Genomic DNA, 15,121 nt, shown 5'->3' with positions numbered 1-15,121 from the left:
ACGATGAGGGCGAACCCTCACTTGGCCATAGGCCTTCTGTGACTACCTCCGCGATTAAATCGGAGGAGTCCAAGCGGCGATATCCTTGTGCGCCAGGTACGCCTTTAGCAAAGCCGCCAGTCTCGAGAGGTCTGCCTTTTTGGGAGGCATGTTGTTGTTGTTGCTGCTGTTACTGTTAGTGTTGATGATAGAATTGAGAAGGACAGTGACATACATTTTGTGACTGCCTCCGCGATCAAGCCAGAGGAGCCTAATGCAGCGTCGATGTCATTCTGCGTTGCTGACCTTTAAGGCCATGAGTTCCGAAAGGTCTGCCTTCTTGAGAAACGTTGCCTTCTTGAGGCTCAAGGCGAAGCCTGTGGTTTGCTCGTGATGAAGTCACCCTTGAGGTCCGAGGCGAAGTAGCCTCTTGATGTTCGGGGCGTTGCTTTCTTGAGGCTTGAAGCGAAGCTACCACCTTCTTGATGTTTGAGGCTCGAAGCGAAGCTGTCGCCCACTTGAGGTCTGAGGCAAAGCTGCTTTTGGAGTTCAAGAGGCCAAACCAGGTCTTAAGTAAGGTTAGTCCTTCCCTGTCCCTTTTTGTACGGTGGTGGACGGATCACTTACAAAAGGAAGTAACATCGGTATACTTTCAATGACCATCTCTAAGATGCTGTCTCGATCAGACAAGCCCGGAATAAAGATCATCTCCGAAAGCAGGGGCAGCCATGAGAGTTCTATTGATGTCAATACCTACGTCAGCTTGATACTCAATAAGGGCAATAGATCATATATGGCAGGTGCTTACGCAGTGGTTGTGTCTTTGACTGGTACCGGTGGAAGGTACAAATGAAGCAACTGCATTGAGGGGAGTGCTTCATGTCTATCAAAGTCAGTATTACTCCAAGATGGCAGGACATAGCTAGATACCTTGAGTCCTGAGCTATCGATCAGAGTCTTCTGGGACAACACTGTACAGCTCCACGAGGAGCTTTGAGGTCCGAGGCGAAGCCAAAAACCCAATTCGCCCAAAAATCAAAAACCAAAAACCAAAAAAGGAACACCAGGGAGCAACAAAACAACGCCGTCTAGGACGGCGAGGAGGAGGTGGAGGAGGAGGTGGTGGTGGTGGCGGCGGCGGCGGCGACGGAGGAGGAGGAGGTCGAGGGCGAAACCTCAGTTAACCATTGGCCTTCTACGGCTCCCTCCGTGATTAAATCGGGGGAGCCCAACGCAGCGTCGATGTCCTTCTGCGTTGCGTACCTTGCTGAAGTTGTACCTGGCTCTTTGTGCGCCAGGTACGCCTTCAGCAAGGCCGCCAGTCCGGAGAGGTCTGCCTTTTCGAGAGGCATGTTGTTGTTGTTGTTGTTGTTGTTGTTGGTGGTGGTGGTGCTGCTGCTGCTGTTGGTGTTGCTGTTGATGATGGAATTAAAAGGGCGGGGACTTTTAGGACATAACTTGGTTACCTCCAGCTCTTGGTGATCGCGGGCCACGTGAGGAAGGAGCAACTTCCCAACAGCACCGTCCGCACCCCCACCACCTCAGTAGGTGCCTTCCCCTTTACTTATCTGAGGTATATCAATAAAAACAACGTCGGCCATTTCAACAATCAAGACATATGCGTAGCGGTCTAATAGTTGGGACACTGTTGGAACCACTACACGATAACGTACACTCAAGTCTCTGAGAGCAGGTGACCCCCAGTTTCGACGAGACTACAACTACGAATTCACGATATGTTCCAATAAATCCCTTCTTTTTTAACTTGTATTTCCTCCGTTCGGACCAGATTCTATTGACGGAAAGTTTACTGATTCGCATTTTCTGGCATGCGCATTTCAACCCTTTTCAGTTTCATCAATTTGTCAATAGAGGTTGATCTGTCAGCGCAGGTTGATTGAGATGTTCTATACAATTCCCGCCCAGAAGAAGCCTACAGTATAAACGTGACAGATCAGTTATGTGAACTCTATGATGTTGGTGACTGGTAGGAGAAGCTCCTGTTGAGCCATATAGACAACAGTAACTTGCTCCTCTTCTAACCTCAATCAACTGACAAGTCCGCTATCATACAACACATCTACAGAGTCAGTCAGTCCCGGCCGCTACTTACTGCTTTTGCTTTCATATCGTCTAATACATCTACACCAAGCATTTACTATGCACCCTCCCGTGATTGTAGATTGGTGAGATAGGGAAAACGCAGTATCAATTGCTTACCGTAAGTATACATTACCCGGAGATATGTTCGAGACAAGGAACTGGACATGTCTATTTGCAATAATTTGATATAACGTAACAGTGTGAGAGTTCTTGTATTGCTGCTTGTCATTTGCGTATACCAAATCTGTAAGCGACACCGTGATGTTGCTATGTCAGTGACTTTTGCGGTTAATGGAGTATACTGAAATCTGATACGAGTGATACAGCGGTCAAACTAGCTTTGTGCCCCGTTGCGCCCGAAGCCCATCCTTATTTAGCTAACTTGGTTTTTATATCGAAGTTATAGCAATCTATCTAGGCGCGCAACAGGAAACACATCAGCGGTATCTTCATGACTACATGGCTACAAATGAATACACATTCTTTCAGTCACGGTTATTGGTATTCTATTGTCACTTATTGTATGATTGACTCAGTGACCAGGATTCAGCACCGACAGACAAACAGCCTTGTGCCTCATCCTCAATATTGCTTTGTGAGTGAATCACTGGCAAAGCATACGTCTCCTGTTTGGCGCAGTGATTCATCGTGGATGCCTGTCCGCTTGTGAATCATGACAGAAATTTAGACAGGTATAAAGCCCATCGTATTTCCCTCTTCTTTTCAACCTCCTTCCTCTATAATCTCTCACTTTACACGATCACTTCCACCTTCTTCTTTCTCTATCATCTTCCACTTTACACACTTACTTCCACCTCTATCTACTCTACACATCCACTACTCAGTCTACACGTCAACTATAGCTTAGTTTAGTCATTGAACAAATTTGATTGATCGTACTGAATGGTGCCTTTCCCATTTCTCTGAATCTTAAGACAACTCATACCTACCAGAATCGTCGATGTCTCAACCGATCGTGTCGGTTCTCACGCGACAATGGAACTCTAATTAATGATTTGCTATATGGAGAGCCTCCGAAGAGGATCTTGTCGCATGTGGGCACCAGGGTACCAGAACATTTGGCTGCTGTTGACGCCAGAGACGAGGTTTGTGTATGTAGATCAATTCATAATTCTTACACCAATCTTTCAGATACCCTGAGGTCTTGGTAACAAAAGCTCAGGCCCAACAAGCTTCAAGGAACAACACATCAAATTGGTACCTAACAAAAGCAACTCGATACGGCTCCATGTTACTATTTTTGTCGCCGTCACGTGCTACCACATGGCGTCCCGTGCCCCACATCGGGCCGAACAGTCACGTGTGCCCCTCCACCTCGATATCTTGAGATGGGGACATGACACAACACAAGAACTTCAATCGACCATTTCTCAACCGCAAAAAATGCAAAAAAAATAGGTGTAAAGTGGTAAAAAAAAGAAACCTCTGGCGGGACTCGAACCCGCAATCTTCTGATAATCTGGTTTAGACAATGGGGATGTTAGCTTAGAGTTCGGAGTGAAGTTTTTGGACTTTGGCATTTTCAGTATTCTTCTCGGACCAAGGGTTTTCACGCCGCTAAGTCTTGAAGGGAGGAGGGGTAGTGCTGTGTTTGGACTTTGGAGTTTTTGGTTTCCTCCCAGACCAAGGGTTGGGACACAAGGTCTCGAAGGAGGAACCATCAGAGTTTGAATGGGGGGGAGGGGGGAACTAACAGTCAGACGCGTTAGCCATTACGCCACAGAGGCATGCTTGCGCTTTGTTGAAGAAGTAGGTTTGTATTTCTGCCCATATTCTTACTAGCAGAGAAGTAACGGCCTGGAACTGAGACCCATTATACACATTCATTACCTTGGTAAATTACTAGCCTTCAGTTTCATCGTCTCTTTCTCAATGCTACTCTAAGTCCTCAGATCAGAAGTCTGATACCTTGATCATTAGGCTGCAAGGGCTTATTTTACTGCTTGTTAATAAAGATTTGTATCTTCTTTTACCTCGCTCCCCCATTGTAGCGCGATTAGCTATACAGCCAGAGTAAAATACACATCTTCCCTTTAATACCTCATCGCAGCCATTCAATAGGTCAATCGTACTACTTGACCGTCGTTCATTCTCAGCATCAACACATGCAAAGGTCCAAAACAATCACTTCGTCTATTCGTCTAATTGGTCTTTCGAACAAATCTCACGAACCCTCACCGCCGGATCACAGCTTCCAGATTCTCACTCGCCTACTGCTACTCCCAGGTCCCTTGTGAAGCTCCCCCACGTTCCTCTGCCGTATATATAGTTACACCCAACGTTTGTGACCAATTGAAGCTTGATTATTAGCGGCAAACTGGGTGTGTTTCTGTTGGACCTTTGTGCTATAATGAGAGGGCCATGGCTGCAGGACCTGTTGAGCCCGTGTGGAGATTAATCTGTATTGTGACTTTGTTGTCGCCGTGACCACTGTCTAGTGTAACGATTTCCCCTCTTTTGAAGGGATAGTACGTTATGCCTACTGAAGCCTCCTTGGTCAGAATAAATCTGCCTGTACCCCTCTGAGATTCCTTCTGATGAAATTTACCGCTAACTGGCTTGTACAGGTTTCGCCAGTTCGCTTAGAGTGTATAGATGAAAATAACAACTTTCAGCACCAACAACGCAAGCCCGCGTGGCCTAATGGCTAAGGCGTCTGACTGTGAGTTCACCCCCTCCCTGTTCGAGCCCAGCTGGTGTCAAACATCTCGTTCTGGTGTAACCGAAAATTTCCAAAGACCAAAATTTCCAAAGGTCAAAACTCTACAAGCGTCTGAACTCTACTAACTTTCCTATAGTCTAATCAGAAGATTGCCGGTTCGACCCCGGCCGTGGGCTCACGTGATCAACCACTACCAGTAGTAGGTTGCAGATATTTTTTTGCATTTTTTCCTGTTGAGAAATCGCGGTTTAAAGTTGTTGTATGCGAAGCCTCTATTTCTAGATATCCGGAGACGGATGGGGTACACGTGACGTCTCGGCGCGATGTGGGGCATCAGCCATGTGGTAGCACGTGAAGGATAGATCTAATATGGGCTACAAGAGCGAGGAATTACGTCGTAATCGCAGAATCTCAGAAGGACTTACTACCTTTTTTATAACTGGCTAAATTAAATCCTAATTTGATGGGGGGGGCAGGCTTCTCAAAGTCTAATCGATGCAACGAGGCGGTATGTCACGAAACATAGGGCTCTAAATCTGAACTTAACCGTTACCCCGGCTGGTCATGGTTATGCCAACAGTGCGATTGACCTATTAAACGGCGGCGATGAGCCATTGAAGCCTTGAGATCAATCAAGGCGATTGGGCACGCCGTTCTCTGTACTTGTGCATAGACTGTACAGTGGCTGGCATGGTTCCTCTTCTGCAAGCTTGCAAAGACATGATCCCTGCTTGAAGAAAACAATAGCCCAAGACTTCAGCTTGTGCCATCCCTGTAGGGTAGCTTTGGTGTTAACGACTAACTTCCTTGACCGCATTATGTCTGAGCGGTAGAGCAATAGTCGGATTATTGCTCTTTACAAAGGTTCAGAAAAACAAACAGACCGGCTAGTGCTTTAAATTGTTCTCTGGGGAAGATCACGATCTTAGATGGTCGCCCTGTCTACCAGGCGTGAGGCGCGTGCTGTGAAATTAGACAAGGTTATACTGGCATTTAATTCATAAACAACAAAGCTAAGAATTGCTGCCCATCACTAGCTGTCAACAAAGCTTGCAATTTTTATTGAGTCAGGCCGTCCAAGCCAAGAGGACACGGTCAAATATTCGAGCCAAGCTGCCATAACGTCATGGCTGGCATTTGTAATATGGATGTTGTAATGAGTTACATGTCATAATGCCCATTTCTCTAAGCTGGATCAGGTATTTTTGAGTCATGACACTAACTGGTCGAGGCCTGAGTATGGACCTGTCTGAGACAATGGCTCAACGTTCTTACATGAGCTTGTGACCAGTGACTCGGTAGGCGACAAGGGTCGATATCAATCAGTAGGATTTGGTTTTGATTGTAGCTTCAGTAGCTAATTCACGGTGGTAAAAAGATATGGAATCTTGACGAACTGACACCTGCTTGAAGCGGAGTAGTCAAGGCACATGGTCCCCGCAACCCCGTCATAGAACTGGGGTATCACTCTGGCATCATTCATAGAGGTGCCTGTTACAGTACATGTTTGTTGTGGTCAAGTCTTTTGATGCATGGATAGAGAGTAAAGTATTATGAGAGAATACACAAGTGAGGCTGGCATGTATGGTACGCATTGCCGAGACTTGGACCTAATTACTGAGGGATAGGAAATTGAACAAGACAATGTTCAAGGAATAACCTAGACAACCCGAGCTAGTACCTTATAAGGTACCTACTGTAGAATGCAGGTTCAGTTGCATCGCATCCATCGCTCATCGCTCGCATCGTCTACCTTGCCAGGCTTGCCTGGACCTGCTCCACTAAAGCTTCACGAACTCGCACCTCCCTGACTTGACCGACACATGTTTGCGACCTCCACTTTCTCCATCCAACCAACCTGGGCTTGTTATCTCTCCAGTCTTGTGTTGTTTGGGACTGGCTTTGCGTCGGCGGGCTTCTTTTCTTCAACGGCTTCTCTCTCTTCTCAACTCTTTCTTCCTTCCCTCCCTCCTCCGTCCGTCCTACATGTAGAGTAGGTACAGTTAAAGACTTTTTTTTGGTTTGGACTGTATTCTTCATCTATTCGCCTCCATTGGCATTAGTACAAACCTCTTTTTTCCTTGTTTTCCCTTTTTTTCTTGACGTATACTTTTAGTTGTTTACGGTCTCTACAAGACGTCATTCGCCGGACAAAGCTCAGAGTATACATACAAACTCTGTAGGCTCGTTTTTCTAGATCAACAGGTGAATCACGACATCACCATCTTCTACGATTGTCGGAATATTACTTGCGACGCCTTGAGGAAAAGCAATTGCGATTCTACAATCACCGGTTGCTAGTCACATTTGACCAGGATACTTGCGACAAGGAACCTTACTCTTCGACGAGACCTCCGACGCAGCCACCGCTACCGGTCCGACGCGTGCAACCCACCTTGGGATCATCTGCCCCGAACACATACCGTCTGATTTTCTTCTACTCATTGTCGCACCATCGCCGCAAATTTCTCGCTTTCCGCCTCCGTGGCCGTCTCTCACCCCCAGTGAGTTCGACACTTCATTGCCAGCAATAATCCTAAACCATGGGGTTTGCGCGGTGTGAGGGGCCTGTATGGGGGATTGATGATTTCAGTGTCTGTTTCCGACAAGAGTTTGTGCTCCCTTGTTTATCTACCCACGCAATTGACTGGCTGACAATTCTTGTGCTACTCTAGTTACCTGCAGATCCTCTTTCCTCTAATCGCCCTTTTTCTTTCCGTTGCGCTTATTGCCTGGACCACCATAGCTCGTGCTCTAAGCTCCTGGTCCAAATCAAAAGCTAGGTATCAACAGCTTTCAACCGACGACCGTCGACATAGCCATACCGATCTCCCTCCCGAACAAATTAATGATTCCGATGACGATGACGCACTCGAGATTAATGGAGGTCGTTTGGCCCTTGTCAAGACCACAACTCGAGGCTCCATTGTTCAATCCGACACCCCGCCTGGACAAGTAATTTCGCAGATCGTCGAAGAACTCGCCATTGCCGGTCTTGTTGCCGTCAATGTTATCCAGCTCTCCTCTGGCAGCAAAGGACGACACAGCCATGCTGCAGCGATTACTGGACTTGTTATTTGGGTCTACGTTTTTGTCCTCTCAACCTTGCGCCTCATTCTGGGTGCTATGAAATGGCGAGGCCCGCATCTCTGGAACCACACTGCTTTCCTCTACAGCTTTAACTGGGTCATCTCCATCTTCCTACTTCGCTCTGCTTTCCTCCAAGATGGTATCAGCCAAGTCGATCAAATTACAACCTTTGTCGAGTTTGGCCTCATTACACTCCTCTTCGGAATGGCAATGACCACTAGAAAGGGCAACAAAACGGTTCTATTGGAATGGGAGGACGGTATCGAACCTTCGCGCGAGCCTTTGGCCAGTCTGTTTTCTCTCGCTGTGTTTGGCTGGGTTGATGCGATCGTCTGGAAGGGCTGGAAGGCTCCTATGGAAATGGAACATGTTTGGAATCTGCTTCCCAAGGACAAGGCTGCTGCTGTTATTGCCGATTACCGTCAAATGAAGCGAACGGGATCTCTTGCCATGCACCTTCTCAAGTACTTCAAGAGGGATCTCCTCATTCAGTGCGCACTCGCCGTCCTTGCCGGTCTCTTCACCTTTGCGCCAACCCTTCTTCTCAAGGTGATTCTCGAATTTGTCGAAAACTACGGTACCGTGTCGGAAAATGATAGGCCGATTAACGTTCTCTGGCTTTACGTCATTGGCCTCCCCGTAGTCGACCTCATACGTTCATACGCTGATAACCAAGCTCTCTGGATTGGTCGCAAGATTTGTATCCGAGTCCGAGCCCTCATCATTGGCGACATTTATGCCAAAGCCCTTCGTCGCAAGGCCGCTTCTGGCAAGGACAAGGTGTTGCTCGACGAAGACAAGGCTAAATCCACAAAACGTGACGAAGCTCAGGATGGCTTCATGGGCAAGATCAAGCGAGCGTTGGGCATGAAGGACGATAAGAAAGCTACACCCAACGATGCCGAATCCGCCAATGACAGCATCAAGGATGACAAGAAGGACGATTCCAACGACGAGCAGGCCAACCTGGGAACCATTATCAACCTCATGTCCATTGACAGTTTCAAGATCTCCGAGGTCACAGCTTACCTCCATTTCTTGTGTGCCTCTGCACCTACTCAGCTGATTGTTGCCATTGTTTTGCTCTGGCAGGTCATGGGTCTCAGTGCTATTCCTGGTATTGTCGTCATGATTTTCCTTTTGCCCGTCAACTACGGTCTTGCTCGTGGTTTCACAATTACGTCCAAGAGAATCCTTGCAGCCACCGACAAGCGTACTAATGTTACCAACGAGGTGTTGCAAAACATTCGCATCATCAAGTACTTTGCTTGGGAGCAGCGCTTTGGCCGCATCATTGATGAGAAGCGTCAAGCTGAGCTCCAGGCGCTGCGCTCGCGATTCATGGTTTGGGCACTGGCTGTTGCTATTTGGAACTCTGTGCCCGTTCTCATTACGTTCTTCTCGTTCCTTGTTTACACCTTTGTTGAGAAGAAGCCCCTGAAGCCGTCTATCGCCTTTACTGCTATTTCTCTCTTCATGCTTCTTCGTGTTCCTCTGGATCAATTTGGTGACATGTTCGCCCACGTTCAGGAAACCAAGGTTTCCATTGACCGTGTCGAGGAGTTCCTCATGGAAGAAGAGACTGACAAGTACATTCAGCTCGGCTTGGACAATGTGGACGAGGATGGCGTCAGACGAATGGGTTTCAAGAACGCCACCCTAACATGGGGTAGTAAAGAGATTGTTTCCGAGGACAACACTCGTGCATTCCGACTCATGGATGTGGACATTGACTTCAAGATTGGCAAGCTTAACATTATCGCAGGACCTACCGGCTCAGGAAAGACATCAATGCTGATGGGTCTCCTTGGTGAAATGACTTTGCTAGAGGGAGGCGTCTACTGCCCTGGTGGCCGCAGCCGAGAGGAAGTTCATCCTGACCCCGAGACCGGCCTGGCCAACACGATCGCATACGTGGCACAGTCTGCTTGGTTAGTCAATGCCAACGTTCGCGAAAACATTCTCTTCTCTATGCCTTTTGAAGAACAACGATACCGCGATGTTATTGTGGCTTGTGCTTTGGAGCGCGATCTTCAAATTCTCGACAACGGCGACGAAACTCTGGTCGGAGAAAAGGGCATCACACTCTCTGGTGGACAAAAGCAACGTATCTCACTGGCTCGTGCACTCTACTCCAACTCTGCTCATCTCCTGCTCGACGATTGTCTGAGCGCTGTCGACTCCCACACTGCGCAATGGATCTTTAGCAACTGCATCCGAGGACCGCTCATGAAGAACCGTACTTGTATTCTTGTGACACACAACACGACACTTTGTGTTCCCTCCTCTGACTACGTTGTGCTGCTCGAGAACGGCCGAGTTGAAATCCAGGGCCCCTCCGCAGAGGTAATTGCTTCTGGCAAGCTTGGTGAGGAGATCCAAAAGGCTCACCCCGGCTCAGCCAACCCCTCAAGAATTCCTTCTCGTGTTCCCTCCAGCGTCGGCGACGACGAGACTACGGTAAACGGCCAGGGTGATGCCCTTGACGGTGTGGACAGCTCCAAGGATACCAAGAGCAAACCGAAGAAGGATGCCATGGAAGAGACCAAGGCCACCGGTTCAGTCAAGTGGCCAGTTCTCAAGATTTATCTTCGGGCTATGGGACCATGGTGGTTCTGGGTCGTTGCTCTGTTTGTCTTTGTTGCTCAGCAAATCTCTGGATTGGCTACCAACCTTTGGGTCAGAGAGTGGGCGAACCAATACGTGGAACAGGGTGGTCCTATGGGAATGGAGGTCAAGTCAAACGCTTACTCTACCTCGCAATTCTCCAAGGTCAGCTTTGCCAACGCGGTTCGACTGGGTTCTGCAGACGACACCCCTGAACAACTCAATGGAGCAATCGTCATGCAAGCCGGACACGAGAACGTCAATGCTATGTACTACCTGACTGTTCTCGCTGCCATCGGAATTGCTGGTGCTCTTGCAGCATTGTTCAGAGACCTTTGGGTATTCTTGGGTTCGCTGACGGCATCGGAGCATCTCCACAACCGACTGATAGCATCTGTAACACGGGCTAAGTTCAAGTTCTTTGATGTCACCCCGCTCGGTCAATTGATGAACCGCTTCAGCAAGGATCTCGAGGCTGTTGATCAAGAGATTGCACCCGTTGCCATTGGTGTGATCAGTTGTGGCATTTCTCTTATGATGACAGTTGGCCTCATCACATACATCACGCCCAAGTTCCTCTATGCCGCCGCCGGTATTTCTGTGTTGTTCTACCTTATCGCTGCCTTTTACCTTCGTGCCTCGCGCGATCTCAAGCGACTCGAGGCAGTTCAGCGCAGTCCCCTGTTCCAGCAATTCGGCGAGACCCTGAGCGGCATGACAACTATCCGAGCTTATGGTGACGAGCGACGATTCATTCGCGACAACCTAGAAAAGGTCAATGTTCAGAGTCGACCCTTTATCTACCTGTGGGCTTGCAATAGATGGCTGGCCTTCCGGGCTGATCTTGTTGGAGACTTGGTTGCCTTTTTCGCTGGCATGTTCCTCATCCTTAACCTCGGTAAGACCGATGCTGGTGCAGCTGGTATTTCTCTGAGCTACGCCTTGAGTTTCACTGAGAGTGTCTTGTGGCTTGTACGACTTTATGCCATCAACGAACAGAACATGAACTCTATGGAGCGTATCAAGGAGTATCTAGATGTTGAGCAGGAGGCCGATGCCATTATGGAGGACAGCCGACCCCCTGTCGACTGGCCGCAAAAGGGATCCGTCGAGTTTGTGGATTACACAACTAGCTACCGCAAGGAACTTAGCCCAGTCTTGCAGAACATCACTCTCAAGATTGAGCCTCAAGAAAAGGTTGGTATTGTTGGAAGAACTGGCGCGGGCAAGAGTTCACTGGCTCTCGCTATTTTCCGAGCACTGGAGGCAGACGAAGGCAAGATTCTCATCGACGGGCTTGACATTGGCAGCATTGGTCTTCAAGATTTGCGAGAGAACATCACCATCGTGCCTCAAGATCCTACATTATTCCACGGATCGATCCGAAGCAACCTGGATCCTTTTGATCAATACACAGATGATGAAATCTTTGCAGGTCTTCGAAGGGTACAGCTCATTGGACCTGACGAGCCTGCAACATCACCACCTACACCCACAGTTCCTGATTCGCCCACTGCCAAGACCAACAAGAACATCTTCCTGAACCTTGAATCACCTGTGGCTGCCTCAGGTACCAACCTGTCGCAAGGACAACGCCAGCTTTTGTGTCTGGCTCGAGCCATGCTCAAGGCGCCTACAGTGTTGGTCATGGACGAAGCAACAGCATCCATCGACTACGCTACCGACTCAAAGATCCAAGAGACGATCCGAGAGCTCACAGGTACAGTGATCACTATCGCTCACCGACTGGCTACCATTGTGGATTACGACAAGGTGCTGGTTCTCGACAAGGGTCAGGTGGTGGAATACGCTCACCCATGGGAGCTCATCAACAACAAGGAGGGTACATTCCGTAGCATGTGTGACATGAGCGGAGAGTTGGATGTACTTCTCAAGGCGGCCAAGAAGAAGTGGGATTCTGGACGTCTAGTTGACGATTCATAGGAGAAAGAAAAGCTGTCACTACGGATAGAAGAGGAGGGTTGACAAGTACAAAGTTTTTCTTTGTATAATGGATAGGCGACATTTATATGTACAGCCTGACTTTGAATACAAAAGTATAGAAGGCATTTGCCTATTAATTAAGTTTTAACTATTATTTGTTGTGTCTAAAAGTGATGTTGTCAACGTTGCTCACCTTAGAACCTAGGTCATGATGTTGGGTCAGCAGAAAAGTTGCACTCCTAAGTCTTAGAGTATAAAAATAAGTAGTCTAAGAACCATAGTCTAAGGAGCATAAGCTGATATAATTATTTCATCTCTTATGCTTCCAGCGGTCAATTTTTCTAATACCCTGAGGGACAGGTCATGATGTTGAATCATTAGTCGTGTCTTCTGACAAAGTCACTTTAAGGCCAATGTGGGCCTAGAATGCACGTTAGAGAGCTTCTCCGCAATTTGGCATTGAATCCGTTAAACAAGGCCAACTATTTAGATTATTCGGTAGATGTAAACAGAATACGTGTTGATCATTCGTGTCTTTTAGAGCAAGCAGTTCCTTGTTTAGCCCTTGCAGGATTCGATACAGGGAGCCCCCCTTGACATGGACTACGCTCAGGCAGCAAAACAAAACTAGACAGCGGGCTGAAAGCGCTATAAATAAGGGTACGTATTCTCGCCTCGTCACCCACGAGACGACATGATCGACTTGGCAACGTATTTTTTAATTATTTGTATACAAAAAACAAGCTCCTCTTCTCTTGTCGTGATTTCCTTATTCACCCCTCATTTTCCCCTCAAAAGTTAAAATCGCTACAGCCAATACAAGGCCACGTCTGTCATTGACATCTCTAGTTCTGTAGTGTTACCGCTGGGCTGTGGCGATTTTGGTTGGGCACGTGCTCTCTTTCTCTCATTACTCCATATCCAATTACTTGGGTTAGACTACGACGACTTTCCTCCCGACTTTCCCTCGACATCCGCCAAAGGGCGTAAAACCCTTTTTCCTATTTGCTGTAAATAATCTACAGCATGAATCCTCGGGTTCCCGTTTCTCAGACGCCTCCGCATCTGGATTCGGAGAGTGTAGCATCATCAGCTCAAACATCGACTTCACACATGCCTCTTCATCATTACCCAGAAGACCAGCGTCAACATCAACATCAGCCTTATACAGATCGCTCAGAAGATGATGATCCGCCTCCTAGCTACACCGTAGTCGATAATGAAGGTCCTCACGCCAACCCATTTGACCTTTTGCCTATGAGCACTTCATCCCTTGGCCTCCATCCCTTCAAGGGCACGTCAAATGACAAAACGGTTTACTATCTCGACAAGCGTCTTGATACGGACTCTGAGTTTCTGGAGCAGCACGTCAATGAACTCGCCAAGGAGCCGCCCAGACCGTATGTTCGCGTTCAAGGCGTTGACCGCAAGTCTGGCGAGAGCAAGAATGGTATCGACTTTGACATTCATATTGAACTCACCCCGCTTTTGTACCAAGAGATAGCTACGCGTCGCTCGTGGAGACGTATACGCGCCGTCAACAACTTTGACAAGGTACGTCGCGGAACGGCCAAAATGACCCGGGCACCTGGATTCGGAGGCAGAGGACCACCTGAGGAGGGCACACCAGGAGTATCGCAGTGGTGTTATCGATATTGTTCCAATAAAGCCGGTCTAAAAGCGTTTGTGCTGGAGCGACGCATCACGGGGTGGGATTTTGCACTCGTGGGGTCAAGATTGGAGAATCTTGTCAGGGATACAGGATATCGTGGAGAGATTAACATTACTTTTCCTACGACAAATGCCCGTGTGGAGATTTACAACAATTGCCGTACTAACCGATGGCGTCTTACCCGATGGATAGTCATGCTTTTCTACTTTACTCTCCTGTGGTTATTTTCCTGGCCATGGGTATCTCTTCGAACACGATGGTACGAAACAGTCTACGTGGAATGGTCCATGAGTCGTCCTGACAGACAGGGCACACTGCGTTATGCATGTATGAGTGAGGATCAGTGGTGTCGACTTTGGCGACGACCGATACAGCAGGCCATCAAAGCGAGACGTCGAGGACGATTAAGCCAGGATGATATCGACGATGCGTACGTTGCTCCTGGAGCTGTGGACTCTGCGAGGGGTATGAGAGCTGGTTTTGGGATTCTGCAGAGGACGTTTGGATGGGGAGGAGATGGGGAGAACAGTGGAAGACATTCACCGTGCAGTAGGTAGATGGACGGTGTTTTGGGGATTCACTCCTTTTGTTCTGGGTGCATGCATGAAAGCGGGCGTATGAAGAAAATGCATTGTTTGTTTTATGTATTATGATTTATGAAGATTCCCAGCTCATAGTCTTTTAAATTATCATGTTATTTGGCGAAGCAATCATGGAGTGTGTTTGAATTAAGGTATTAAGTTGCCAGCAAATATTCTGCAATAAAACCATTCCATTTCAACCTCAACCACAGTTTGAAATTGAAATTGAGTATAGTAAGATTTATTATAGAATGAGATTCACTGTCTAAACACATTACTTCCATCATGGGTACAATCATTGCTTGATGTTCATTCGGGACGCGTGCTACAGGGTAACTTATCCCTTATCTTATCTTTCCCTCCCCCACCAACGAATCGCTCACTCATCATCTACACATCCCTTACCAATCTCAATCATCAAGCTCATCCGATTTAAGAGTGCAGTCTTTTTAAACACAAACG

General features: G+C 47.8%; 4 protein-coding genes across 4 annotated transcripts; 2 read left to right on the top strand and 2 right to left on the bottom strand.

The window, feature by feature from the left end:
- Positions 1–54: 54 nt before the first annotated feature.
- On the bottom strand, positions 55–642 carry FSST1_000036 (uncharacterized protein; the record flags this gene model as incomplete). Its single annotated transcript, XM_083229704.1, has 4 exons — positions 55–166; positions 215–227; positions 286–547; positions 607–642. 4 exons carry the CDS (start codon positions 640–642, stop codon positions 55–57), a joined length of 423 nt encoding a protein of 140 aa, XP_083090218.1.
- A 425-nt stretch (positions 643–1,067) lies between these two features.
- Positions 1,068–1,331, bottom strand: FSST1_000035 (uncharacterized protein; the record flags this gene model as incomplete). The annotated part of the gene is made up of 1 exon (XM_083229595.1): positions 1,068–1,331. One exon carries the CDS (start codon positions 1,329–1,331, stop codon positions 1,068–1,070), a length of 264 nt encoding a protein of 87 aa, XP_083090217.1.
- Positions 1,332–7,308: 5,977 nt separating this feature from the next.
- FSST1_000034 (uncharacterized protein) lies at positions 7,309–12,406 on the top strand (the record flags this gene model as incomplete). The annotated part of the gene is made up of 2 exons (XM_083229488.1): positions 7,309–7,376; positions 7,441–12,406. 2 exons carry the CDS (start codon positions 7,309–7,311, stop codon positions 12,404–12,406), a joined length of 5,034 nt encoding a protein of 1,677 aa, XP_083090216.1.
- A 1,026-nt stretch (positions 12,407–13,432) lies between these two features.
- Positions 13,433–14,635, top strand: FSST1_000033 (uncharacterized protein; the record flags this gene model as incomplete). The annotated part of the gene is made up of 1 exon (XM_083229379.1): positions 13,433–14,635. The coding sequence occupies one exon, from the start codon at positions 13,433–13,435 to the stop codon at positions 14,633–14,635; it is 1,203 nt and encodes a 400-aa protein (XP_083090215.1).
- Between the last annotated feature and the right edge of the window lie 486 nt (positions 14,636–15,121).

The sequence above is a fragment of the Fusarium sambucinum genome, chromosome IV, assembly GCF_050947815.1.
Source record: "Fusarium sambucinum isolate potato_lamoka chromosome IV, whole genome shotgun sequence".
NCBI classification, from domain to species: domain Eukaryota; kingdom Fungi; phylum Ascomycota; class Sordariomycetes; order Hypocreales; family Nectriaceae; genus Fusarium; species Fusarium sambucinum.
This window is presented reverse-complemented; position numbering and strand designations above follow the sequence as displayed.